The sequence below is a fragment of the Mixophyes fleayi genome, chromosome 2 (assembly GCF_038048845.1).
Source record: "Mixophyes fleayi isolate aMixFle1 chromosome 2, aMixFle1.hap1, whole genome shotgun sequence".
Classification (NCBI taxonomy): domain Eukaryota; kingdom Metazoa; phylum Chordata; class Amphibia; order Anura; family Limnodynastidae; genus Mixophyes; species Mixophyes fleayi.
The window spans coordinates 47,039,914-47,066,528 of NC_134403.1; the positions used below are offsets into that span (position 1 = coordinate 47,039,914).

The 26,615-nt window shown below is 41.7% G+C and overlaps 1 protein-coding gene across 2 annotated transcripts in view; it reads right to left on the reverse strand.

Moving 5' to 3' along the window:
* ATP8A2 (ATPase phospholipid transporting 8A2) overlaps positions 1–26,615 on the reverse strand; it is a 612,290-nt gene that overhangs the window by 196,757 nt on the left and 388,918 nt on the right. For both annotated transcript variants that reach the window (XM_075198918.1, XM_075198920.1), the window contains 3 exons: positions 24,244–24,318; positions 13,019–13,141; positions 11,698–11,776 (listed from right to left, as the gene is read on the reverse strand). In XM_075198918.1, the coding sequence (XP_075055019.1) occupies positions 11,698–11,776; positions 13,019–13,141; positions 24,244–24,318 (277 nt within the window). The remainder of the gene's footprint in view (positions 1–11,697; positions 11,777–13,018; positions 13,142–24,243; positions 24,319–26,615) is intronic.

Genomic DNA, 26,615 nt, shown 5'->3' on the forward strand with positions numbered 1-26,615 from the left:
AAAGTTTTTTCTTTTATGATCCTAATGTGTGTGAATACCTGGCAACACCTGTAACACTGTGTGGGTTATAGTTGGGGATTAAGCCTATTGTTATGGGCTTTTTTGATGTTTAAAATTTAAAAAAAAAATAAAAGAAAAATGCAATAAAATTTTATTTGATTTAAAAAAATATATGATAATTCTATTTGCATACATATGAATATTAGGGATGTGCACCGGCGACTTTTGAGGTCTCGTGTTTTGTGTTTTGGATTCAGATTTTCTCGATGTTTTGGGTTCGGATTTGTTTCACAAAACACCTGCCGAAAGGTTTTGGTTCAGAATTAAGGTTTTGGATTCGGATTTTTTTTGAAAAAAAACTAAAAAGTGTAAAAATCAAGTTTTTGGGCTTATTTTCCCTCCTACGCTATTATTAACCTCAATAACATTCAATAACAATAATTTCCACAAATTTAAAGGCTATTCTGAACACCTAACACCTCCCAATATTTTTTTTTTTTAGTACAAAACGTTGCAACGTGGTATCTTTCTGGACTGCGTAGAGGAGTGTTCCCCACAATATAATTAAAAACCCATCAACTGGTCTGAATTACACCCAAAAATAGTATCTGGACTGCGTAGAGGACTGGCCACTGGCCACCACAATATAATATATAGAAAACCTTCAACAGGTCAGAATTACACCCAAAAATAGTATCTGGACTGCGTAGAGTAGTGGGCACTGGGCACCACAATAAAAAATATATAGAAAATCTTCAACAGGTCTGAATTACACCCAAAAATAGTATCTGGACTGCGTAGAGGACTGGCCACTGGCCACCACAATATAATATATAGAAAACCTTCAACAGGTCTGAATTACACCCAAAAATAGTATCTGGACTGCGTAGAGGACTGGCCACTGGCCACCACAATATAATATATAGAAAACCTTCAACAGGTCAGAATTACACCCAAAAATAGTATCTGGACTGCGTAGAGGACTGGCCACTGGCCACCACAATATAATATATAGAAAACCTTCAACAGGTCTGAATTACACCCAAAAATAGTATCTGGACTGCGTAGAGGACTGGCCACTGGCCACCACAATATAATATATAGAAAACCTTCAACAGGTCTGCATTACACCCAAAAATAGTATCTGGACTGCGTAGAGTAGTGGGCACTGGGCACCACAATAAAAAATATATAGAAAACCTTCAACAGGTCTGAATTACACCCAAAAATAGTATCTGGACTGCGTAGAGTAGTGGGCACTGGGCACCACAATAAAAAATATATAGAAAACCTTCAACAGGTCTGCATTACACCAAAAAATAGTATCTGGACTGCGTAGAGTAGTGGGCACTGGGCACCACAATAAAAAATATATAGAAAACCTTCAACAGGTCTGAATTACACCCAAAAAAAAGTATCTGGACTGTGTAGAGGACTGGCCACTGGCCACCACAATATAATATATAGAAAACCTTCAACAGGTCTGAATTACACCCAAAAAGAGTATCTGGACTGCGTAGAGGACTGGCCACTGGCCACCACAATAAAATATATAAAAAACCTTCAACAGGTCTGCATTACACTGCACATACGGCTGCTCCTCCATCCTCTCCATCATATACATGTTGGAGTTTTAGCGTGTGAAAACCTCTTGTTTTTGATAATGTCAGTGCATTTTGAATATTTTTCAATTTGCCCCACACCACTGAATGTACTTTATCTATGATACGCATCTATCTTTCTTGACTGCGTAGTGTGGTGGCCCCGGTACACAATTTGGTACCGAGGCCACAATATAATTAAAAAACCCTCCACGGGTCAGAATTCCACCAAAAAAGGGTATGGACTGCGTAGTGTGGTGTGCCCGTGTTACGGACTTACCTTATCCCCGCCGCTCCGTCCAGCCGCACTTCCGCATTCAGGACCATGTGACCGCACCCGGAGGCGGTCACATGACCACAACCTAGAGGCGGGGATTTTGAATCCCCTTCTGTATAAAAACCTCACTCTGACACTCGCTGAGTGTCAGAGCAACACTTACCTGTTCCTGGCTCCTGCTCTTCGTGGATTGCAGTGTCTTCCTGTTTCCAGTGTCTCCTGTGTGCTGATCTCTGCCTGTTTGACTTCCCTGGCTCTCTAATCCCTGTGTACCGACCCGGCTTGCTGACCATTCTCCTATTCTTGTGACCCGTGTACCGAACCTGGCCTGTTGACTCCGAGTTGCCTTCTGATTCTGCCTGACTCCAGTCCTGTGTACCGAACCGGCTTGTTGACTCCGCTACCACCGCTTCACTCCGCTGTACTACATCTTGAGGCGAACCTGGGGACCGCGACCTGCGACTCCTGGCAGCGAAGCCCACCCCGCCTTGCGGCGGTTCTTGGTGAACACCGGGGAGATCGTTAGACTCCGCACCTCAGGTAAGCCAGCGCTAATCAAGATTAGTAATATAGTATCCAGAATCTGTTACAGTTTGCTCTGACCATGGATACCACAGCTAAAGATCTGTTGGAGCATTTAGTAGGAAGGATGGATAAACAAGAAGCTAACCAAGAGCAACTTTTAAAATTCCTCAATAGTCTATCCACTCGCTTGGATGTTGTCCAGAACACCCTAGTGGCTGGTGGATCACCTGGGCCGGCAGTGGCCCCTGTACCTCAGGCAGCAGCAGCAGCTTCTTCCTCGCAGCTACGGTTGCCTAACCCACCTAAGTTCGATGGAGACCCTAAAAATTGCAGAGGATTTTTAAATCAATGCTCCATACAATTCGAGCTTCTACCTGGGAACTTCCCCTCCGGAAAAACGAAAGTGGCCTATGTGATTTCGTTATTGTCCGGTCAAGCTTTAGCATGGGCTTCCCCCTTATGGGAGAGGGACGACCCCATTCTACAGAACTTCAACCTCTTCTTGTCCACCTTCAAGAAAATATTTGATGAGCCAGGAAGGGTGTCCAATGCCGCTTCCGGCTTACTACGACTCCGCCAGGGAAACCAGTCTGTGGGGCAGTATGCGGTCCACTTCAGAACCATGGCCTCTGAACTTCGCTGGAATGATGAGGCTCTAGTAGCTACATTCTGGCAGGGCCTTTCAGACCGAATCAAAGACGAGTTGGTATCCCAGGAACTCCCTACGTCTTTGGACGACATTATCTCCCTCTGTGTCAAAGTTGATTTGCGTTTCAAGGAACGTAATTCCGAGAAGGAACAGTCGCGGCGTAGCATGATTCGCTTGGCCCCCAACTTCCAAACCCCTGTTCTTCCCCCTGAAGAGCCCATGCAACTTGGGAGGACCCGCCTATCAGCCGAAGAGAGGGAGAGGAGATTTCGGAACAAGTTGTGTTTATATTGTGGAGAGAGTGGCCATCTTCTGAGTTCTTGTCCCAAACGCTCGGGAAACGACAGGGCCTAACGAGTTCTGGAGCTGTGTCGTTGGGCCTCTTTTCTCAGTGTCAGTCAGTTCCCAATAGTAATGATTGCCTGTCTATTCCCATTTCCCTTCAGTTAGGACAAAAGACCTTCCCGCAGTCGGCTCTTCTAGATTCCGGAGCCGCAGGAAATTTCATTTCTGCCACAGTAGTTAAACAATTCGCTATTCCCACACAAGCCTTGGAACAACCCATCTCTCTGATGGCCATTGATGGGGGAAGAATCCCTGAGGGGTCCATCTTGGTACGCACTATTCCTCTTCTACTTCAGATAGGAGCACTTCATCGGGAGAAGATTTCTTTTCTAGTAATACAGAGATCTACCAACCCAGTCATCCTAGGACTTCCTTGGTTTCGTGCCCACTCTCCCACCTTGGACTGGAAATCTGGTCACATATTGTCCTGGGGACAGTCCTGCTTCTCTCGCTGCCTACAGAGAGTGGTTCCCCCGAATAGTCCCAGACGTACCCAAGAATTTCCTGTGACTCTCCTGCCTGAGCCATACCAAACCTTCTCTGATGTTTTCTGTCAACAAGAGGCCACTAGACTTCCTCCTCACAGAATCTGGGACTGTGGCATTGATCTGATACCTGGTAAACCCATTCCCAGGGGCCGTGTTTACCCCCTTTCCCTCCCGGAATCTAAGGCTATGGAGGAGTACATCCAAGAAAATCTAAACAGGGGCTTCATCCGCAAGTCTGCCTCCCCAGCTGGGGCTGGCTTCTTCTTCGTAAAAAAGAAAGATGGGGGCCTCCGCCCTTGCATTGATTACAGAGGCCTGAATGCCATTACCGTTAAAAATCGGTATCCACTGCCACTGATTTCTGAACTATTTGACCGGATCAAGGGTGCCACCATCTTTTCTAAACTTGACCTCAGAGGAGCGTATAACCTTATACGCATTAAGGAGGGGGATGAATGGAAGACGGCGTTTAACACCCGAGACGGCCACTTTGAATATCTGGTCATGCCCTTCGGGCTATGCAATGCCCCAGCCATATTTCAGAGCTTTATGAATGAGCTGTTTCAAGACCTCTTGTACCAATCTGTAGTCATCTACTTGGACGACATTCTCATCTTTTCTCAAGATCTAGCATCTCATCGTACTCATGTATTGGAGGTCCTCTCTCGTATCCGAAAAAATCAGTTATTTTGCAAATTGGAGAAATGCACCTTCGAGCAGAGACAAATTCCCTTCCTGGGATATATTATTTCGGGCACCGGCCTACAGATGGATCCCACAAAATTGAAAGCCATACTTGACTGGCCCCAACCTTCAGGCCTTAAAGCCACTCAACGCTTCCTAGGATTCTCCAACTATTATCGTCAATTTATCAAGGGGTACTCCTCTCTCGTGGCTCCCATCACAGCATTGACCCGCAAATCTGCTGATGCTGGTATTTGGTCCTCTGAGGCTATCCAAGCCTTTATATTATTAAAGTCTCTCTTTTCATCCGCACCCATTCTTCAACAGCCAGATTGTTCTCGTCCCTTTGTCCTGGAGGTAGATGCCTCTTCTGTTGGCACAGGAGCCGTACTATCACAGCGAGGTTCTTCTGGAAAACTTCATCCCTGCGGATTCTTTTCCCGTCGCTTTTTACCTGCTGAGAGGAACTATGGGATTGGCGACAAAGAGCTCCTGGCCATCAAATTGGCTCTCTCCGAATGGAGACATTTACTAGAAGGAGCACAATTCCCTATCACCATATATACCGACCATAAGAATTTGCTTTACTTACGCACTGCCCGATGTCTAAATCCTCGACAAGCAAGGTGGTCCTTATTCTTCTCACGCTTTGATTTCAACATCACTTTTCACTCAGGATCTAAGAACACGAAGGCAGACGCCTTATCTCGCTCTTTTGATCCAGCTGACATGGAATCCTCGGAAGATAAGAAATTCATTGTAAATCCATGTCAAGTATTGGCAGCTACACACCTGAAAAAGGGCTGTCCTCCAGGCAAAACATTCATCTTGCCACATCTACGCACCCGGCTCCTTCACTGGGCTCATCACTCACTCTTCTCTGGGCATGCCGGCATTCGCAAGACCTGGGACTTATTGTCCCGAAGCTACTGGTGGCCTTCCTTGCTGGAGGATGTGAAGAGATTTGTTGCTGCTTGTTCCAAATGTGCTCAACACAAGACCTCTAGGAAGAAGCCTTATGGATGCTTGCTCCCATTACCCATTCCTGATTACCCTTGGTCACAGATCTCCATGGATTTTATCACGGACCTTCCCCCTTCCAAATCCTGTACTGTAGTGCTTGTGGTCACGGATCGCTTCTCTAAAACAGCTCACTTTATTGCTCTCAAAGGCCTTCCTTCTTCCTCCTCCTTAGCCGATATTTTTATTAAAGAAATATTTCGCCTCCATGGCTGTCCTCAACATATTGTCTCCGATAGGGGATCACAATTCATATCAAAATTTTGGCGGTCTTTTTGCAATAAATCCGGGATTAAGCTTGACTTCTCTTCCGCATATCATCCCCAGTCCAATGGGGCTACTGAGAGAACCAACCAAGAATTAGAGAAGTTTCTAAGAATATTTATCTCTAGTAACCAAGACAACTGGGTGGACCTTCTCCCTTGGGCCGAGTTCGCCCATAACAACCATTTTCATGAGGCCATCTCTAACTCCCCCTTTTTTGTTCTGTATGGCTGCCATCCTAGACTACCCACCTTCTCTCAAGTCTCATCTTCTGAAGTTCCAGCAGTGGACTCTCTGGTTCGTAACTTCTCTGATATTTGGGAACAAACCAAGACAAACTTAAAACAAGCAACTACTCGTTCCAAAAAATTCTACGATAAAAGGAGAAGAATGACTCCAAGTTTTGCAGTTGGTGACAGGGTATGGCTATCCACCCAGAACATTCGTTTAAAGGTTCCCAGTAAAAAATTTGCTCCCAAGTTTATTGGCCCATTTGCTATATCTGAGATTATTAATCCCGTAGCCTTTAGATTGAGTCTGCCTCCCTCCTTACGCATACCCAATGTCTTCCATGTCTCCTTGTTAAAACCGATGGTAACCAACAGATTCTCCACCTCATCCAGAACTCCTCCTCCTGCTGTGGATCGGGATCAAGTTGAATACGAGATTAAAACTATCCTAGATTCTCGTAAAGTTCAAGGTGCCATACAGTTCTTGGTGGATTGGAAGGGTTACGGCCCTGAGGAGCGCTCATGGGTAAGAGCCATTGACCTACATGCTCCCCGTCTACTTAAATCCTTCCATAAAAAATTTCCTTTGAAACCCTATTAGGTGTTCGGAGTCCACCTTTATGGCAGGGGGTACTGTTACGGACTTACCTTATCCCCGCCGCTCCGTCCAGCCGCACTTCCGCATTCAGGACCATGTGACCGCACCCGGAGGCGGTCACATGACCACAACCTAGAGGCGGGGATTTTGAATCCCCTTCTGTATAAAAACCTCACTCTGACACTCGCTGAGTGTCAGAGCAACACTTACCTGTTCCTGGCTCCTGCTCTTCGTGGATTGCAGTGTCTTCCTGTTTCCAGTGTCTCCTGTGTGCTGATCTCTGCCTGTTTGACTTCCCTGGCTCTCTAATCCCTGTGTACCGACCCGGCTTGCTGACCATTCTCCTATTCTTGTGACCCGTGTACCGAACCTGGCCTGTTGACTCCGAGTTGCCTTCTGATTCTGCCTGACTCCAGTCCTGTGTACCGAACCGGCTTGTTGACTCCGCTACCACCGCTTCACTCCGCTGTACTACATCTTGAGGCGAACCTGGGGACCGCGACCTGCGACTCCTGGCAGCGAAGCCCACCCCGCCTTGCGGCGGTTCTTGGTGAACACCGGGGAGATCGTTAGACTCCGCACCTCAGGTAAGCCAGCGCTAATCAAGATTAGTAATATAGTATCCAGAATCTGTTACAGCCCGGAACACAATTTTTTACAGCGCAAACAATATAATTAAAAAATTGGGCATCAACTGTCACCGTTGTTTAATATCTGATACACCTAAATATGGACTGCACAGTGGAGTGGCCCCGGTAGTAAATTTGGTCCACAATACCTCCTCCAACTTCCAAGTGTAGTGTTTATAAAGACAGACAGCGTTGAAGTGTTATTAGTTGACTTTCTTAAGCCTAAAATTGTCCCTGTTGCAAATATTCGTGCAATGGAGAGTTACTTTTTCATTGAAAGACTCAAGCTTTCAAGTGTAGTGTTTATAAAATATAAACAACAATACAGTAGTTCTAGAGCACGTCAATCCCTCTTGTTTTAAATTATGACAGGGCATTTTACTTTTGGTTTAATTTCCTGAATTTGTTTAAATTTGGTTTTACTTTTTGAACATGGCAAACGACTGTTGATTGGTCATATAATGCAAAAAAAAAGTTCCAAGATGGAATTGTCCTTGGGCCCTCCCACCCACCCTTATGTTGTTGAAATAGGACATGCACACTTTAACAAACCAATCATTTCAGCGACAGGGCCTACCAAACTACTGTGGCTGAAATGATTGGTTTGTTTGGGCCCCCACACCAATAAAACAATTCATCTCTCACTGTACAAACTAAACAGGCTCTACTGAGGAAAGATGTCGTCCTCATCCTCAACCTCTGATTCCTCTCCCCCTACAGTGTGTACTTCCTCCTCCTCATACATTATCAATTCGTCCCCGCTGGACTCCACAACCACAGGTCCCTCTGTACTATCTGGAGGGCAGTGCTGTACTTCATTGAGGAATTGATTATTCATTTTTATAAACATCATTTTTTCAACGTTGTGAGGAAGCAACCTCCTTCGCCGCTCACTGACCAGGTTCCCAGCTGCACTAAAAACTCTTTCCGAGTACACACTGGAGGGGGGACAACGCAGTTAAAAAATAGAGCCAGTTTGTACAGGGGCTTCCAAACTGCCTTTTGGAGTTCTACCACGTCACTACCTCTAGTTAATTTAGATTGTAAGGCTTGTAAATATAAATACTTTGAAGATAAAAAAAGCAGGCTGCACAGACTGTGGAGCTAGAAAGTGTAATTAAATGGACCACGTTACTTTGGTGGCTATCTATGCCCCCCGCCCTACACTTGTAGTTGAATATAAATAAAGCAGCCTGCATAGACTGTATAACTAGAAATTCAAATATACAAAGAAATGGACAAAGGCAGTTTGGTATCTGTCTGCATCAGATCCCCTCTCCACTAGGAGTAAAACAGAAAACTATTCAGCCGTTATATAATCTAGAATATAAATAGAAATTGAGAAAGGCAATTTGGTATCTGTCTGCATCATAATCATCAACATCCTCCTCAGCGGCAGCTACATCAATATCCTCCTCCCGGTGTACAACATTCACACCTTCATTAGCCAAATCTGTAACTGGACTGTGGGTGATCCTTCCAGCATATGCAGAGGGCGTGCTGCAAATGCTGGATGGAGTCACCTCTTCCCGTACAGTGATGGGAAGGTCAGGGTTCACAACCAACAACACCCTTGGACTCGCCTTGGGGATTTGTGATGTCATCTGTTTAGAAGGCAGAGTTCTTTGCTGTTTTGTTGTTGTTGCTGACAGCATAACTCTCTTAAATTTTTTGTAGGGGGGGAGGAGGAGGGCTTAGATCCTTGGGTGAAGCTGGACCACTAGTCATGAACACGGGCCAGGGCCTAAGCCGTTCCTTGCCACTACGCGTCGTAAAAGGCATATTGCCAACTTTACTTTTCTCCTCAGCTGATTTTAAGTTTCTCTTTTTGCTATTTTTTGAGAACTTGGGCTTTTTGGATTTTACATGCCCTGTACTAGGAGATTGGGCATCGGGCTTGGCAGACGACGTTGATGGCATTTCATCGTCTATGTCATGACTAGTGGCAGCAGCTTCAGCATAAGGAGGAAGTGGGTCTTGATCTTTCCCTACTTTATCCTCCAAATTTTGGTTTTCCATTATATGTAGCACAAGAGAGCGTACCCCTAAGCCACACACACTCGGCAAAGCCTTTAAAAATTATATGCGGCACAGGAGAGTAGCACTGGACTTATACTGCTGAATCAGTGAACTTTGTAATAGCAGTACCACTGGACTTATACTGCTGAATCAGTGAACTTTGTAATAGCAGTACCACTGGACTTATACTGCTGAATCAGTGAACTTGGTATTATTGCAGTACCAATGGGCTTATACTGCAGGATTGGTTTTGCAAATTTTGTTGTAAGTAATTTTTTTTTTAATTTTTTTTTTGTATTTTTTTTTTATAACTTTTTTTTAATTTTTTAAACACTTGGGAATAATGGGGAAATAACTATGCCCTTAGAAGCACAGAGCACAGGACACAGCACCACTGGACTGAACAGGACACAGCACAGGACCTAGCAGCACCACTGAACTCAAAATTGACAGAGCACAGCACACAACACCACTGGACTGATACTGCAGAATGTGTGAACTTGGTATTATTGCAGTACCAATGGACTTATACTGCTGGATTGTTTTTGCAAATTTGGTTATAATTATTTTTTTTTTAAATTATTTATTTTTATTTTTTTTATAACTTTTTTTTCATTTTTTAAAAACTTGGGAATAATGGGGAAATAACTATGCCCTTAGAAGCACAGAGCACAGGACACAGCACCACTGGACTGAACAGGACACAGCACAGGACCCAGCAGCACTACTGAACTCAGCAGGACAGAGCACAGGACACAGCACCACTGGACTGATACTGCAGAATGTGTGAACTTTGTAATATTGCAGTACCACTGGACTTTTACTGCTGAATGTGTGAACTTGGTAATATTGCAGTACCAATGGGCTTATACTGCAGGATTGGTTGTGCAAATTTTGTTGTAATTAAAAAAAAATTTAATTAGTTTTTTGTATTTTTTTAAATAACTTTTTTTTTATTTTTTTAAACACTTGGGAATATTGGGGAAATAACTATGCCCTTAGACGCACAGAGCACAGGACACAGCACCACTGGACTGAACAGGACACAGCACAGGACCCAGCAGCACCACTGACCTCAGAAGGACAGAGCACAGGACACAGCCCCACTGGACTGAGCACAGCACAGCACAGCACAGCATGGCACAGCACAGCACAGAACTGAACAGCACGAGATATAGCAGGACAGAGGACCACCTAACACACCCTCCTTCTACCCTGATCAATGCCCGAGTGAAGATGGCGGCGACTAGCGGGGAATTTATAGGATCCGAGTATCGCGAGATCCGACAACGGGATTATGAGTCAGAGCCTCAGTTTCAGATTTGAATTTGGCGCCAATACCCGGATCTGTCTCTGATCCGACTCGGATCGGCAACGTTCGGGTGGGCTCGGATTTCATAAATCCGAGTGCGCTCATCTCTAATGAATATCGAAATAAAATATTGTTGAAATCCGTCCAAAAAAATCCTATAATAGATGCATGATCAATGAAGAAAGCACCTATCAGCTTCAGGGGTTCATTTTGTAATCAGCCAATCAGAAGCAGCTAGCTAGTAATGGCGGCCATCATCATCATCATCATCAGCAGCGGGTATTTGCACAAAGCCTTAAGCCCAATTATTTTAATAGGAGCTTTTTTTGTGCCATTCATTCACACTTCACATTAGATAAAGTATTTATATGCACACATAATCTAATTTAATTATACTATTAAAATTAACTATTGTGATACACAATAGAGACAGTACTAATGTCTCTTACTGTCTTGACTTATTTAATACATAACAGAGGCTCCAGGAACCTGTACAAAAGATAATAAACTGCACCATGCTTTTTCCCAGTTCATAAATGACCCACAAAATCATCATTAAAACACAACTAAATAAATAATTTTTACATAAAAAAACCTTCTGTTCCCAATCCCCTTAGTTTGCACAGGCTGCAACTTAAGTATTGTTATTCTTTCCTAGCACTGTTCCTCTAGATTTAGGGCAGCTTTAGAGTTTTATAGGCTAGGCTCAATGTATAATGCAGTGTTTTACAATGTCATAATAACATTGCTTCCACTCCTATTCCCAGGGAAGTAGCGTCCTCAATAATAGGATTGGAAAAATTTTCCTGACAGTTAAAAGTTAAGAAAGTAGCAGAAGTCAACAAAGTGCAAAAAAAGTTAAAGTGAAGCCAGTGAGTGATTGATGAGTCATGGAATTGGTAAAAAAAATGACTTAACGGCCTGTCAATCACAGGCATTGTCTGCAACCTCACGAAACCCTGGTTTCTGTTCATTATTTCTGCTAATAAAAATACACGACCAGACTGGCAAGAAATCAGTAATGTGTTCTGATAACTGGAATGATTAGATAATTACCGTGCTCCATCATTTTCATTGGGAACCAGATGAGGATGAGAGAGTGGACCAAGGCATTGATACAGTGACCCCAAAATACCTAAAACAACACAAAACACGAGATATCACTAGACCGCCCCACTTTTTTATGTTTTAGCAAGTGCTCTCCTGACACACTGATGAATCAGTGGTGTCCCAGAGAAAGACGACAAGACCATAGCTAGATTTGCCAGTATCTGTATTTTCTAGTTAGATAATTTTTTTTATATCAAATTGCCTGTATATCACCTGGTGTGTGGGCAAGAAAAGACCAATAACTATCTAATACAATCTTAACGATTGTATTAGATAGTTATTGGTCTTCATTCATTAATTGCTTGTGTAGTGCTTCAACTTCCTGGCCCTCATAGTTCCTAAAAAGGCCATAGTTAAAAAAAAATAACACTACTATTGTGCACACTTGGAATCGTACAAGGTCTGTGGACCAGATTCATTAAGGAAAGTTAAGTAAAAAATTGAGTGAGTTTTCTTACTCAAGTTTTCTGGACAAAACCATTTTGCAATGCAAGGGGTGCAAATGAGTTTATTATTTTGCACATAAGGAAAATACTGCTTGTTTTTTCATGTAGCACACACATACTTGATAGCTTATTTGTACACTGAAATTTAAAGTTGATCTAGAACATGCCCTACCAAAAATATAAATCTGCCAGCACATTTTAAATTTACCTCCCCCTCCAATGCAACATGGTTTTGCCTTACTTGCTTACTTTTGCTTAACTTTCCTTAATGAATCAGGCCCATTATGACTAGCCAGATCCAAAGTGTGCGGTGTGTGGGGTAACAGAGAATGAATTTGATGGTCATTCTGTGTGTACATTTTAGTTAAGCAGACAAATCCTACATATTACTCGGGGAATACAGATCCATGGTGGTAATCATTTTATAATTGTCCACTCTCTCCCAGCCCTTTAAATGTTTGAGTTCTGTGTCACTCTATAAACTGTGCAGGATTTGCTACTGCATTGAGTGAGGGTGGTCCTGAAATGAGAGTTTGCTCTCAAGAATTAGTTAGTTAATAGTGGGTAGGGTGATAAGCAGAAATAATTAGCCATTAGATCTACTATACAAGGAAGTTTACTTAGATTAGCATGTATGTATAGGAAAGCAATAGATAGCACTAAACATTAACATGTATGCTTTTATAAATTTTGGTGACAGCGTCCCTTTAATAGTATGTAATATTATTAATAACAAAGGCACTAATAGTAACTATAAATGTAACCCTTGGAATAACAAGAACGATTCAGCACTTGCAGTTTGCTATTTCTATCAGACTTACTCTTGTGTTAAATCCATCTGCATTCTGAGTAATTTTGTAGAGCTGTGGAAATCTTAACATGCTATCTTGGCTACAGGAACGCTCGCAGATTCCCAGCGTGAAAGGCGGTAAGGCAGTGAATATCTGTCAAGAGAATAAATAGTGATCATTGGTAACAATGAGAAAGAGGAGAGAAAAGATCTAAAGAGCTTTTTATTGTCTCCAGAATGATCCAACAACCACCGCAGCCAGCGCACTACTGAGCAGATAACTAGTGCAGATGTGTATATACATCGCTAATAAACTGTTAAACCATAAGACAATATAGAGGTTGAAACCATTTTTTATTTTTTTTTAGAAAAATATGCCAATGTAGATTGTTACACAGGTAAGTATAAAACACTGATAAAAAGTCATGTCATTGCTCTTAAAGGGTAGATATCATGAAAATCTAAAATGATTGCGTGCTTTGATAAATGAATCAATGTCTGTCCAGTTAAACAATTGTTCATAAATACCTGTTCAGGGGGATGGGATCTCAACAATGGAGAAGATACATAAGAGTGGGACATACATTGTATCCATCTTGACACAAAGAACAGGTACCAGGGAGCTTCCACAGGTGCTTTAAATATCCTGTCAGGGTAATTGACAGGCCAATGAGTGGGAGGCAGAGGTAATAGAAGGAGATCGGGCATGTGCAGACCCGAATCCAAGATGGCAGCCAGGAAAGGTGACCCGCGGCTGTCAGCGTTGAAGAGGACAGCGACTAGGAGCAGATAAAACTGCCGGATCCCGGCTAGGGGGACCACGGGTCCAGCGTGTGACAGCAGCTCCAGCTACTGCATTTAGTCTCTGATGAACCAAATCCTAACCATGGCACACCAAACAGATCCGCTACCTGCAAAAGTGCTCCCACACTGCAGAGAGTCACTGGAGGAAATCTCATTCCTATGCCGATTTCCTCGACTATAAATTCATCCTTTTATCATACAGCACTGACCTTTCATTTGCCAAACAAACATTCTTCAAATCTCTAATATCCACCCAGTCTTCTAACCCACGTCGCCCCTTTGCCATCTTCAACTCACTTCGCTGCCCACCTGCACCTCCTCCCCATTCCTCCCTCATAGCCCATGATTTTGCCACCTAGTACAAAGACAAAATTGACACCATTTGAGAAGATATTTCCTCATGCCAAATTCCACTCTACCCACTGTACCCACCTTTACTTACACTCCCAATCTACCCTTAAATCATTCTCTCCAGTAACTGAAGACGAAGTCTCTGCATTCATCTCATCATCTCACCCTACACAACCTGTCCCCTCGACCCTATTCCGTCCTAACTTCTCCACTCCTTCTCCTCCACTGCATGCCCATCTCTAGCTCACCTCTTCAACCTGTCTCTTTCCACTGGCACATTTCCATCCTCCTTTAAACAAGCACTCATCTCACCAATTCCAAAGAAACCCTCTCTCGATCCAGCCTCACTCTCCAGCTACCGTCCTATTTCTCTCATCCCCTTTACCTTAAAACTACTTGAGCGATTCGTGTACAAACGCCTGTCTCACTTTCTCTCCTCTCGTTCCATTCTCAACTCTTTGCTATCACGCAAACAATACTGTAAAGTCTTAGGGTCATTTCTCCATACTCATTCTCCTGGACCTCTCTGCAGCTTTTGACACTGTTGATCAACCTCTTCACTCCATTGGCCTTTGTGATAGAGTTCTTTCCTGATTCACTTTCTACCTATTGAACAGCTCCTTTAGTATTTCTACCTCTGGCACATCCTTCCCTCCACTCCCACTATCTATTTGAGTCCCACAAGACTCTGTTCTTGGCCCTTTACTTGTTTCATTATACACCTCTTCTCTTGGGGCACTAATTCGCTCATTCAGCTCCCAATACCACCTCTATGCTGATGATACCCAAATTTATATCTCTTCCCCTGACCTCTCTCCTCCTGTACTATTCGTGTAACTAACTGTCTTTCTGCTATCTCCACATGGATGTCCCAATGCCATCTAAAGCTCAACATGTCCAAAACAGAGCTTATTATCTTCCCTCCTGCCAAAGTTACCACCTGCCCTCAAATCTCCAACACTGTCAATAACACCACAATATCCCCAATATCCCAAGTCCACTGCCTTGGTGTGCCGCTTGACTCCACTTTCTGCTTTATTCCTCACATCCAGACTCTCTCCCAGTCCTGTCGACTCCACCTTAAAAACATTGCCAGAATTTGCCCTTTTCTTACTCAACTTGCTTCCAAAACTCTTATCCATTCTCTCATCATCTCCCGTCTTGACTATTGCAACCTCCTGCTATCTGGCATTCCTAAAACCCATATATCCACACTTCAATCCATGCTAATGCTGCTCCAAGACTGATCTTCCTCTCTCAACGCTCCACCTTAGCTGCACCACTTTGCAAATCCCTGCACTGGATCCTTGTGTCCTCCAGAATCAAATTCAAATTACTCACCCTTACCTACAAAGCCCTCAACAACACTACTCCTGCATACATCTTAAATCTCATATCAAAATACTCTCCCTCCCACCCTCTTAGATCTACCTCTGACTTACGCCTTGTCTCGTCTCTGGTAACCACCTTTCACTCCCACCTACAAGAATTCTCCTGCGCTGCTCCCCACTTATGGAATTCCCTACCACGCTCAATCAGACTTTCCCACAGTCTTCAAATCTTTAGATGCTCTTTGAAAACCCATCTCTCTTTAAAGTGACCTTATCCCCGATAACACTATTCACACTAATGCACCCTCACAACTGACCTAATCTCCACTCTGAACCACATTTGCTTCTCTTGTTCCACTTAGAACGTAAGCTCTCTAATGAGCAGGGTCCTTTATACCTTTTGTTTTCATGTCTACCTTGTATGTCCTTTTATGTATGTACTGTTTTCCCTACTGTACAGTGCTGTGGAGCCTTACAACTCTACGATAATAATAATAATAATAATAAATATACAGGATATTCTTCAAAAACAACACAAAAACTAATACATGTTTTAATTAAACAATACTATAGGAGAGAATTTGGATGAGTCCAATTACCCATCTGATTCTGCTGAGTATAGCTTAAGTCATCCCATTTGGATTTCTGGTTGTGCACAAATACCTTTGTGGAATATGTATTATTTAATTAAGTTCATTGGTTTATAGTTTTTATGGTTTACATTCTTAGGCTTTCACTGCCACATATAATACTGAATAAAATTTTCACATCCTGACTCATCTTTTCAAGAATGGCTCAGGCTTTTCCTGTCTGAAATCCCATGAACATTCCATTCCTCTATGAAGTTGTGCCTATTTCTCTATCGGTTTTGTTTCATACATACACAAAACATTCAACATTCTATTTCATATAACAAATCATGTCAATGCGATAATTACTTTGAACAAGAGTTCTGGATTCATAGATTCCAGTATTAAAAATTAAACATGCCCTTACACAAGCAGATCAGGTCACTTTTTATTACCAGACCAGAGCTTTGACCAATTTGGTAACCAAGTTGGATGCATCCAAATCATCTACACACAGGTTCACATTGGAGCCTAGAACTGTGATCTGGTGATGATCACACATACTGGCAAGTGTCGGCTATAGATCAACCAGATGTTTGAAAGTCCCGACTGACATATGATCAGTCCTGTCCAGGGCTGCCTTTCATTTTGGACTCTATTAAAGTAATTTTATCGCTTACCAATAAAACATTGTCCAATGTGATTATTGTGTTTCCAAAACATGCAGATATTTAATTGCAAAAAATAGTAGGATTTACAGCAAGCCATTATTACGCATAAAAGATATTACAATAAAGCCGGAAAGAAGAAACACTAAATACATTACATTTTTGATAGCGTCACCCGAGCTCAGGGTATATAGTCATGGTCATATATAGTAAGGATCAGAGAGGGAGAACAATGGGCCAGTGTGCATATATGCAGCTTCAGTATAGAAAAAAACTACTGGTGATGTCACTATGTAAACAAGCATCATGTATAGGGGTCTTCATTGGCTCAGGGTTAATGATGTTCCAGTTGTCTGCTGATCATAGGCTAATTCAAAGGATTTCTCTGGGAAGGTTTGATCACCTTTCCCCAACAGCTGAACACAAGTGATTCTCAAGGAAACTAACCCAAACCAGTTTTCATATAATGTCATTTTGAACATTTAATCTTTTATCTTCCATAACTATTGATCGCAGGAAGCGATCGCAAAAGCCAAAAGTAACGGATTAGAGATGGTAATGTGCAGATCAATATGACACTAAACATACATTTCCCATATCCTGAGCCTTAGATACTTTTAATATATTATCATTTATGTATAAACAATCTAATACATTTTACTAATAAATAAATGTGGGTTAGAACCTTAATAAATGTGCATTATTTACAAGTGTAAGTGCAAATGTAAATGTGTGTGTTATGAATCCGTGCGATTGCGTCATCACACGTGACGGACCAACAGCAATTGCACGGTAAAACAATATTAATTAATTTGGTTTACTTCATCCAATTATTTGACTTCCACAACTTATACATGCAGAGATTTATACCATGGAAGTGACTCACATTGGCAGAAGACCAAAACATCACTTCTATGTACATCTTGCACTGTTCTCCTATAAACAGTATATGGGATATTATCTAGACTGCCTGATAACAGGCACTCTGTCTTAGAGAAATATTCTATTGGACTCAAAAGCAGGATTCTAGGTCTGAGCACCCCCCAGATTACATGATGCATAGGCAGCACAAAGTCAGCAAGGAGCATTATTGCCCTGCAACACTGAAGCTTCCGTTTGGTTCCAATTTAGGGCGGTATTTTCATACAGTTTTTATGATATAACTGAACTAATGTAGATTTCCACTGCAAGATTCGGTTTTCGCCCACAACCCAAAGACAAACTGGCATGTTTGCTGACATTGGTGTGGAGCGTGCCTGTGTTAGGGTAATAAGTTGTAATCTCCAATGGGCCAGGGGCAAATGTGCCTCAATATTGAAAAAAAAAACTGACTGTACAGTGCTGTGGAATATAAATAATGGATAATAACAATAATTTTGGTCCTCAATTGGCTAAACTAAGATTAACACTAAAACTAACACTTTTACAGTGTAGAGAGTGCCATGAGTTTCTCATTAAGTCTACAGAAAGATGAGTATACTAGACTGTGTCCCTTCCTGAGACTATGATAACATGTATATATCCTCCACTGCCATAGAAGTGCCTCCGACCACACACAGCTCGCAGGTATGTGTTGCTGGTATCCATGGCCGAGATGCAAGGTTTAAAGGTTCTGGGGTTCTAATGTTACACAAGTGACTAAGTGAATATTGTTTTTCCTAATTGCTATAATCTATGTATGTTGTTATTGTATGAACCATTTTCTATAGCAATTATTACTTCTTTAAAAGCTGCACGAGTTTAAATTACTTTCTTTTAAGTGGTGCTAAACCCAAAAAACAAACTTTATTTACCTTCAGATAACTGAATTTGCAAGTGCCCTCATGCAACTTTTGCTAGACATATACAATACTTTTAATTTCTAGCTTCCTTCTGTGCCTTTTTCAGCCAGTGGGGGAATAGGCCACAACTCCAACAACTGTTTTGTTACGGACCCAATGGCTATGTCCACAAATGTGCAATTGAAAATATTGTCTTTAATGGAGGGAAAAAGGTTGTGTTCTACTATGCATGCCTTAAATTTCTTGAACATTCCATTCTTCTATGAAACTGGGGAACAGATGATGACTTTCAGAGAGTCAACCTCAGAAACATCAACCTTACCCATTTCAGCCAGGAAAAAAAATATGTTTTCCACTTAATTCAGCACAAACCTACTTATGGGCTCAAATAAATAACTCATAAAAGCCCTTAACATTAATTAATTAATTAATTAATTAATTGAGCCCAGGTTAACTCACAAAAAGTATAAATGCTAAGTTTGGGAGAAGACAAATGTCACACGGATGGAATGGGTCAGGATGAGGTCTTTGCAACGTGCATTTCTTGAATGATTCGAAGGAAGAGTTACCAGCTCAAAGTGTAATAATTGTGGTATAACAGACCTTTTGTATTACTGGCCCCAAGGTGTGCTACTAGGATTCACATTTCACGGAACGTGATCTTCAAGCTCAATGCAGTCTCAGTGATTATCAGAGACTGTAGTCTCAGCCATGCATTACATTAAAGGTGCGAGTAATTTCATTAACAGGAGATCCTTATAATTTCTCTGGTTCAAATTCCCACTACTCAAATAGCGAGTAAAAAACGGTTTTACAAATTAGACCACGGGGTAAATGTATCAAAGTGCGAGTTTGCCAGCGTGTTTTAATCGCGGCAAATCGTAATACTGTAAATACAGCTTACGCAAGTAGGGTAGCGCATGCGCAATGAGCTACGTTACTTGCGTAAGCTCTATTTACTGTATTAGGTGATTTCCCCACTAGCGTGGGAAAATCACATAACAAAGTAGTTAGAGCTTGCGCAATGAACCTATGTTCATTGCGTACCGGACCTCCTACTAGGTAGGAGGTGTTAGCGTCGGGTCCACAGTTTTTTTAATTTTCTGCAATCAAGATTAAAGACTCGTTGGAATTACAAATATGGGGCCCTCCTGGCCAAAGCAAAGAAGATATTGGACAAGCAATCACTTGGAAGGTATAATTTTGCTGGGACTAGGGCAAGCAGAACTGTTGGAAGGTATAATTATTAAGGGACTGGGGCAAGCACGGACCTTTTGGAGAAGAAAGAAGACATCTTTGGTGAGTATTTGGGGTGTTTTCATTTTTATTAAATAGATGTGAAAATGAGGGTGGTTAGTGTGTTTATTGTGGGTTTTTTATTTTTAATAAATGTATGTGGTGTTTACTAGGGTGCTGTTGTTTATTTAACATTTTTTTTGTGGAACTACAGGTCCCAGCAAGCCAGGGATGTCAGGGCATGTTGGCACTTGTGGTTCTCCAAGTGTCAACATGCCCTGGCTGCCGTGGGTATGCTGGTGCTTGTAGTTATACAAGCAGCAGCATGGCCACACTGTTTTTGGCAACCTGGCTGGCTGTGACTTGTAGTTCCACAAAACAAAATGGCGTCCGTTTATTATTTTTACTCACTTTCGCCATTATTACCCTACTACCCACAGCCCAGGGGTAGTAGGAAGAGCCCTAGCTCTATCAGCACTGGGCTGGTTCTTTCTAGGTAGGGGGGGGGGGCCCGCTCGTTTTTTTCGGCGGACCCCACTCCCTAGGGAATCCAGCCCAGCGCTGAACAGTCTAGGGTTGGTTAGTCATTATGGCAGGGGGACCCCTGCCGCGCGTCCCCCTGCTATAGTGCCACCAACCCTGGCTGGTTTGCCTAGTGCTGGTAAAGTTAAAATCGGGGGGACCCCACGCAAAATTTTTCCCCGATTTTCACGGGACCAGAACTAGTCAGGCAGCACTAGGGTTAAGCATGAATAGTGGGGGGACCTCACGCTTTTTTTTTTCAACTTTTATCTATTCTTTAACATTTTAACACTGCCAGGGCAGTGTAACAGTGATGTGTTTGGACAACATGCTGCTATCAAGCAGCGTGTTGTATCTGGCGTGTTTTGAAGCAAACTCTCCTGAGTTTGCTTACTCGCAGCTTCATACATTGGAGACTTGTATAGCTACAGTGGCAAACAGTCGGGAGTTTGATCTCTGGCGATTTTGCACATAGCGATTTTGACAGAAGCAGAACTCTGGTGATTTTGCATGAAATCTCAGCTTCATACATCTGCGAGTTTCAACTCTCCCGAGAAAATTGTTGGAGTTGCAAAATCGCACTTTGATACATTTACCCCCAAATCTCACTTTAGATCCTGCCCTCTTTTCTGTAGAATTGACGTTGCTCGAATGACATTGTGTTATGTCTAGAAAATATGAAAACTAACAGTTTTGTATATCTAAGGTACAATTAGATGGATGTTTTCTGTTCTTTTTACAGCTCCCCCCCTTCTTCCAATCAAGCTACATCTAGGAGAATAGAGAATGGGACAGTCCTCATTTTCTATGCCTGTACCTGGCAGCTCTAAAAAGGCAAACAAATGGAATTTTAGGAGAGCATCTGAACATATGGGTTTGTCCTTGTTAAACTGCTTTAAATGCATTGATAAACATCAATACAAATGCAACTAAAGGGGGTGTACTAGAAAATACTTATCACCCCTGACCTTTGTGTATGATGCCACAAAACTATGCTTTAGCTGGATCCCTATTCCATATAGACAAGCTAGACACATACTTAATACAACACTGAATTAATATAGGAGGGAGCGTTCAATAAATGGGACAAGAGCCAATGGGGGGCACCGTTGTTAACGCACAATGCCTAGGCTAGCATCAACTTCTGATAAAGCCAAATTAAGTAGGGTAATTAGCGTATGTTGGAGAATTTTGCAGAGGGTGGAGTCTAGAAGTTTGCTTCCTTCTAGTGTATGAAGAGAGGCTCTCACCCCTTACAGCGAAGCCATTTTGAAAAATACTTTTATACATTACAAAATCCAGAGAACTGGACATTAGTGTGCTTAGGATTCCAAACTTATTTTTTTTACTTTGGATGATGGGGGAGTATATGAATGTAAAAGTATAAAACAAATGATAATTATACAATTCAAATCTTTCATTAGGTGCAGTGTCAAATCAAAACCTGCAGGTGGTGCAGTTGTCACTGCTTGTCTATTAAACTATCTAAGAGGATAGAGGTTTATTTATTATATGGCAAAGAGCCCTGTACATCAAGGGGTCACCGGCGACAAACGTTTCCCCATGCTCTGCAAGGATGGCGGCAGTACAATCCTGTCAATGGAAAAAATTCTCTATTCTAAGAATAAAGCATTTAGTCAACGACTAATATTTTAACACGTGGTTTCATTTAAAAAATATTTTTATGTTTTGAATTTTTTTTTTTAACTATTTGTTTTTGTTTACTAAGTGGAATTGAAAGCCCAACATGAAAACACAGCTGCCTCGATGACACTGGCCCGAAGCGGTAGGTAATAACGTGCTGCTCTGCCTGGCCAGTCTAAAGGGATATGTGCATATGTCATCCGGCTAGCCAGAACTGAAGGTCCAGGCAAGGTTCTAATAGTAAATCATGGCAATAGGTGATTTTTTTTTCGCCACAATAAACAGCAACAGAAAATCAATCCTATTGACCCGATCAGCTGATTGGGTGGCAAGTGATGGTCTTACTCAGGTATCATCAGCAGGTTATGTAGTAAGGATTTATTTACTAGTACTTGGGGGCATTGTTAAAGTACGAAGTTTTGTGGGTAGTTGATGGTCCAACATTGCTACCTTACACAAACAACCATAGACATTTGTATCAGGGTCATGTACACTATAAAATACAAATAGTATCATGTATTAGACCAGTGTTGGCTAACCTGTGACACTCCAGGTGTTGTGAAATTACAAGTCCCAGCATACCCTTCCAGCAATAAGCTGCTATATATTGGCAAAGCATGCTGGGGCTTGTAGTTTCAAAACACCTGGGGTTAAATTTATGAAGCTCCGGGTTATTCAACACCCGCGAGTTCGGCGTCTTCAGCGCTTAAATTTAAAGCGGCGCTGCCTTGTAAAGGGAAACCTCTACAAGGCAGCGCCGCTTTAAATTTAAGTGCTGAAGACGCCGAACTCGCGGGTGTTGAAGAACGCGGAGCTTCATACATTTACCCCCTGGAGTGTCACAGGTTGGCCAACACTGTATTAGACTTACCATGGTTTAAAAGTGATAACTTAGAATCCGGGAAAAATAAAATGATCATTCCTAAAACAATTTTCTTACAATGTGCGGTCCAAAACACTTCTGCCTGAAATCGGTGGCGGTCATAATTACGACACTGTAAATGTCGGCACTTAACCAGCCAACATAAAAATGTCGGCAGGCTAAATGTCAACACTTACATTATGCTGACAGGTTGACAATGTGTACATTGTGTTTGGCGACATGCAAAATGTCGCCAATCAGAATGCGGACATTAAAAGACCAACGCCGGCGGATCTAGCAGCTATATCCCGGACCTGACGGCATTGCTATTTTAATGTCGGCACTCTGATTTCCAACATTCTGCATGCTGTATGCATGACCAATCTTGGGAACTATGTATTCATGAAAACGATGACCCTCAGTACTCTAGGAATTAGTGACATCAATTAGACATGAGGCACTCTTTATTTAAATTGGACTCGTCACCTATACACAATGGAGGAAGCCATTTTGTAAGATGTACCAATATTGGGCCTATCAAATCACTAGGAAAGAGTGACATCTCTGAGGAATGAATTAATAGGCTGCCTCTATTTTAATAACATGAAGCAATGTGCCCGAAAATAGCCACATCCCATAGCAACCAATACAATACTGACAATTTAGTGCTCTTTAAAAGATAAAAGCGCACATCCTATTGGTTGCTATTAGTTACAGAAAACATACATATGTACATTGCACCCTAAATTGTGCCAGAAATCAAATAGTCATGCGGCACAAAACATATATAAATAAAAATGAATTACACTGGTCCATACGCATAGAATAAAGCTCTAATCTTTGTCAGCAGCCTCTTTGTAGTGGGAGAATAAATTATCAGACCCTGCTCTGTATGCCCTAATATAGAGTAGGGTCCAGTATCACTACCATTTATCTATATAATAATGGTCATATATTAAGAGTTTTAAAGCTACAATACCACATGCCTAAAGGATTTTACTAACGCACCCCTACCCAATGCTGGAGCTCTGGGGACTGCTAAAATTTAGTTTACCAGCCTTCCATGTGGAAGGTGTGTATGAGCGGGAGAGGTTTGGCCTGTAATTGGCTGTCCCGCTCAGCAGTAACCGGGGCTCCGGCTAGATAGCTTACCACGGGGTGCAGGGCATGGGAACATTTTCAAATCTAAGCCTACAACAAGAAACTTAATGACATTAAACATTCTTATTCTATTTTAAAATAGGAACCCAGGAGTAAACTTGATTTATGGAAAATGTGGTTTTATACTGAATTTACTTCCCAACAACTGTTTTAAATATTGGTCACATGTTGCATCAGAACAAGATGTTTTTCTCCAAATATTCTTTAACATAACATGAAAACCTGGGCCTAGGATAATGGACTGCGATACACATCAGAGACAGAGAGGGTGAGCAAACTCTGCAAGCACTTTTATGTGTAATCAAAACCCAAAAATGAGTCACTTACCACATTGTACAAGCCAATGCACCATCGTTCAAACAAAATTTGTCCAGAAAATCCATTAACAAATGCGAACCAAAGCTGAAACATAAGACAGAGGCACAATATTACATTTTGATACTTCACTAAATGTTTCCATCTATGAAAAGCAGCAGGGGGGGGGGGGGGGGGGGTTGGTGGGTTTCAGAAGGAATGTAGACCACCAGCTGGACACAGCTGTGCAATGTTGCTAGAACGTAATTATCATTGTTGTTTCAAATGCGTTCTACCCCAATCAGCCGGCTATGGTGATTTTTTTTACCTGAACTGTCTCGGCTCTGTGGCATACATCACTTATAGGTGCCGTTGTATGTACCGCATGCATTAGTACGGCAGAGTATACAAGTCATTTCCACCAGATGTACGCGCTTCACTCAAGCCTTGGTTAAGCCTTCAATGTAATTCACTAACTTGTTTCCAGTTATCAACACCATGATAAAAGCATTACAGATGTTTACATGTACAAATGTTCTTTAGGTGTATGTCAGATGTCAGCTAGCAGCTTTCTGCTGTAAATCTGAAGCACTTACCAGTTGTTAAAGTGTACCAACCCCCTACGTACGGGGCTGGCGCCATTGTTTAAGTTAAACGAATATTCACAATTATGCAATTTACTAACGAATAGGCATTTGGGCAGACTTAGTGTTATCATCGGCTATTTTCTGCTGTCGAAGTCTTTGTTTCTATGTCGCATAGAATTGTCACAACTAATTAGATGGCTTTGCTAATAGGTAATGAGTGGTCTATGTGCAAACACTGAACACCACGTTCAGATTTTGGTACAAGGTATGTGTGCAACATCAGGTTAAATTGAAAAATGAGTTGGAAATAAACATATATTTTACGTATCAGTTGATTTGCTAATTTAGAGGTTTTTTTAGAAAAATAAAAAAGTATTGTGTTGCCTCTACGAATTTGCTGCATCAGCATCTACTAGATTCAATTCTGCAATCTGACCCTGCTTGTTCACTGCCTGCTTGAGTAGCCCTTCACGGATGCAATTTACTCTCTGTACTAACTTACTAACTTTCTAATCAATTACTATATATATATATATATATATATATATATATATATATATATATATATATATATATATATATAGAAAAGATGGAAGAGGAGGCGCACAATAGTGTAGTACAGTATTGTATTGGAGCCAAACATGAATCCAGAAAAGGAACCTAATCACCAGAGTAGCGTGAGCCAAAGCTTTCCACCATGTAAATACCCACAATATCTGATGTGGATAAAGATAATGTATAAGGTGAGGAGTCACACAGAGCCACGTAGCATTCAAAATAGTCCCATTAAACAAGGTACAAAAAATAGGGACAAACAAGTCACACTAGTGCAGATGTATGCGTACCAGAAGCCAAAAACTTTATGGCTTATCTGTAAGGATGTCCTGTAGACTGTAATGGTGAGGTCGCTCTCCAGCCACAATGGATTGACCAATTGATTGCCTCAATAAATAGACAGAGGAACACAGGTGTAGTATCCAAAAAGGTTCACATTTATTAAAAAAGTAGTAACTTACACATCCAGAAGCAGATGACAAGCCTATCTGATCAGCAATGGTAATATAGCAGCAAATTCTCAACGCATTTCGTCTGGAAACAGACTTAGGCAGCTTTCTCCTTGTAACTTAGCCAACCCCAGCTGCCAACCAGCCACGCTGGGGGGGGGGGGGGGGGGGGGGGGTGTGATATAAGAAGGAATCAGTTCAAGTTATTGGACTTTATAATATTTCTGTACTGGCACTGTGTCATAGTGCCAATTGTATCTTTTCTGTCTATATATATATATATATATATACACACACACACACACACACACACACATACATATATACAGTGCTTTTTTTGTAAGAAAAAAGATGGCGGAACTCACATCACATAGTCAACCACTGTACACACACCCAGACGCGTCAGTTGTGTAACGAAACATAACGGACACCGCCTACAGTAAGCTCTCAAATGATTTTGCCGCCGATGACATTTTGTAAAATGTACTAAATAAATGAGAACTAGAATCTAATTGGTTGCTATAGGCAACACCTCCACTTTTTCAAACCCACAGTTTAGTAAATATGCCTTAGTTTATCTTAGTTTACACTTCCATATATAAACTCAGAATGTTAGGCACTATGATATTTACAATACATAATAAAGGTATTTTAAAGTTCCAAAATCATATATAAAATGCTCTGCATGTGGTCAATTACTTTAGTAATGCCAAAGTAACTCTTAATTTGCATTAGTATTATAATCTAAGATTAGCTAATGATTATGACAGGATCATTCATAATCTAGTCAAACTAAGAACAACTTTTCTATTTT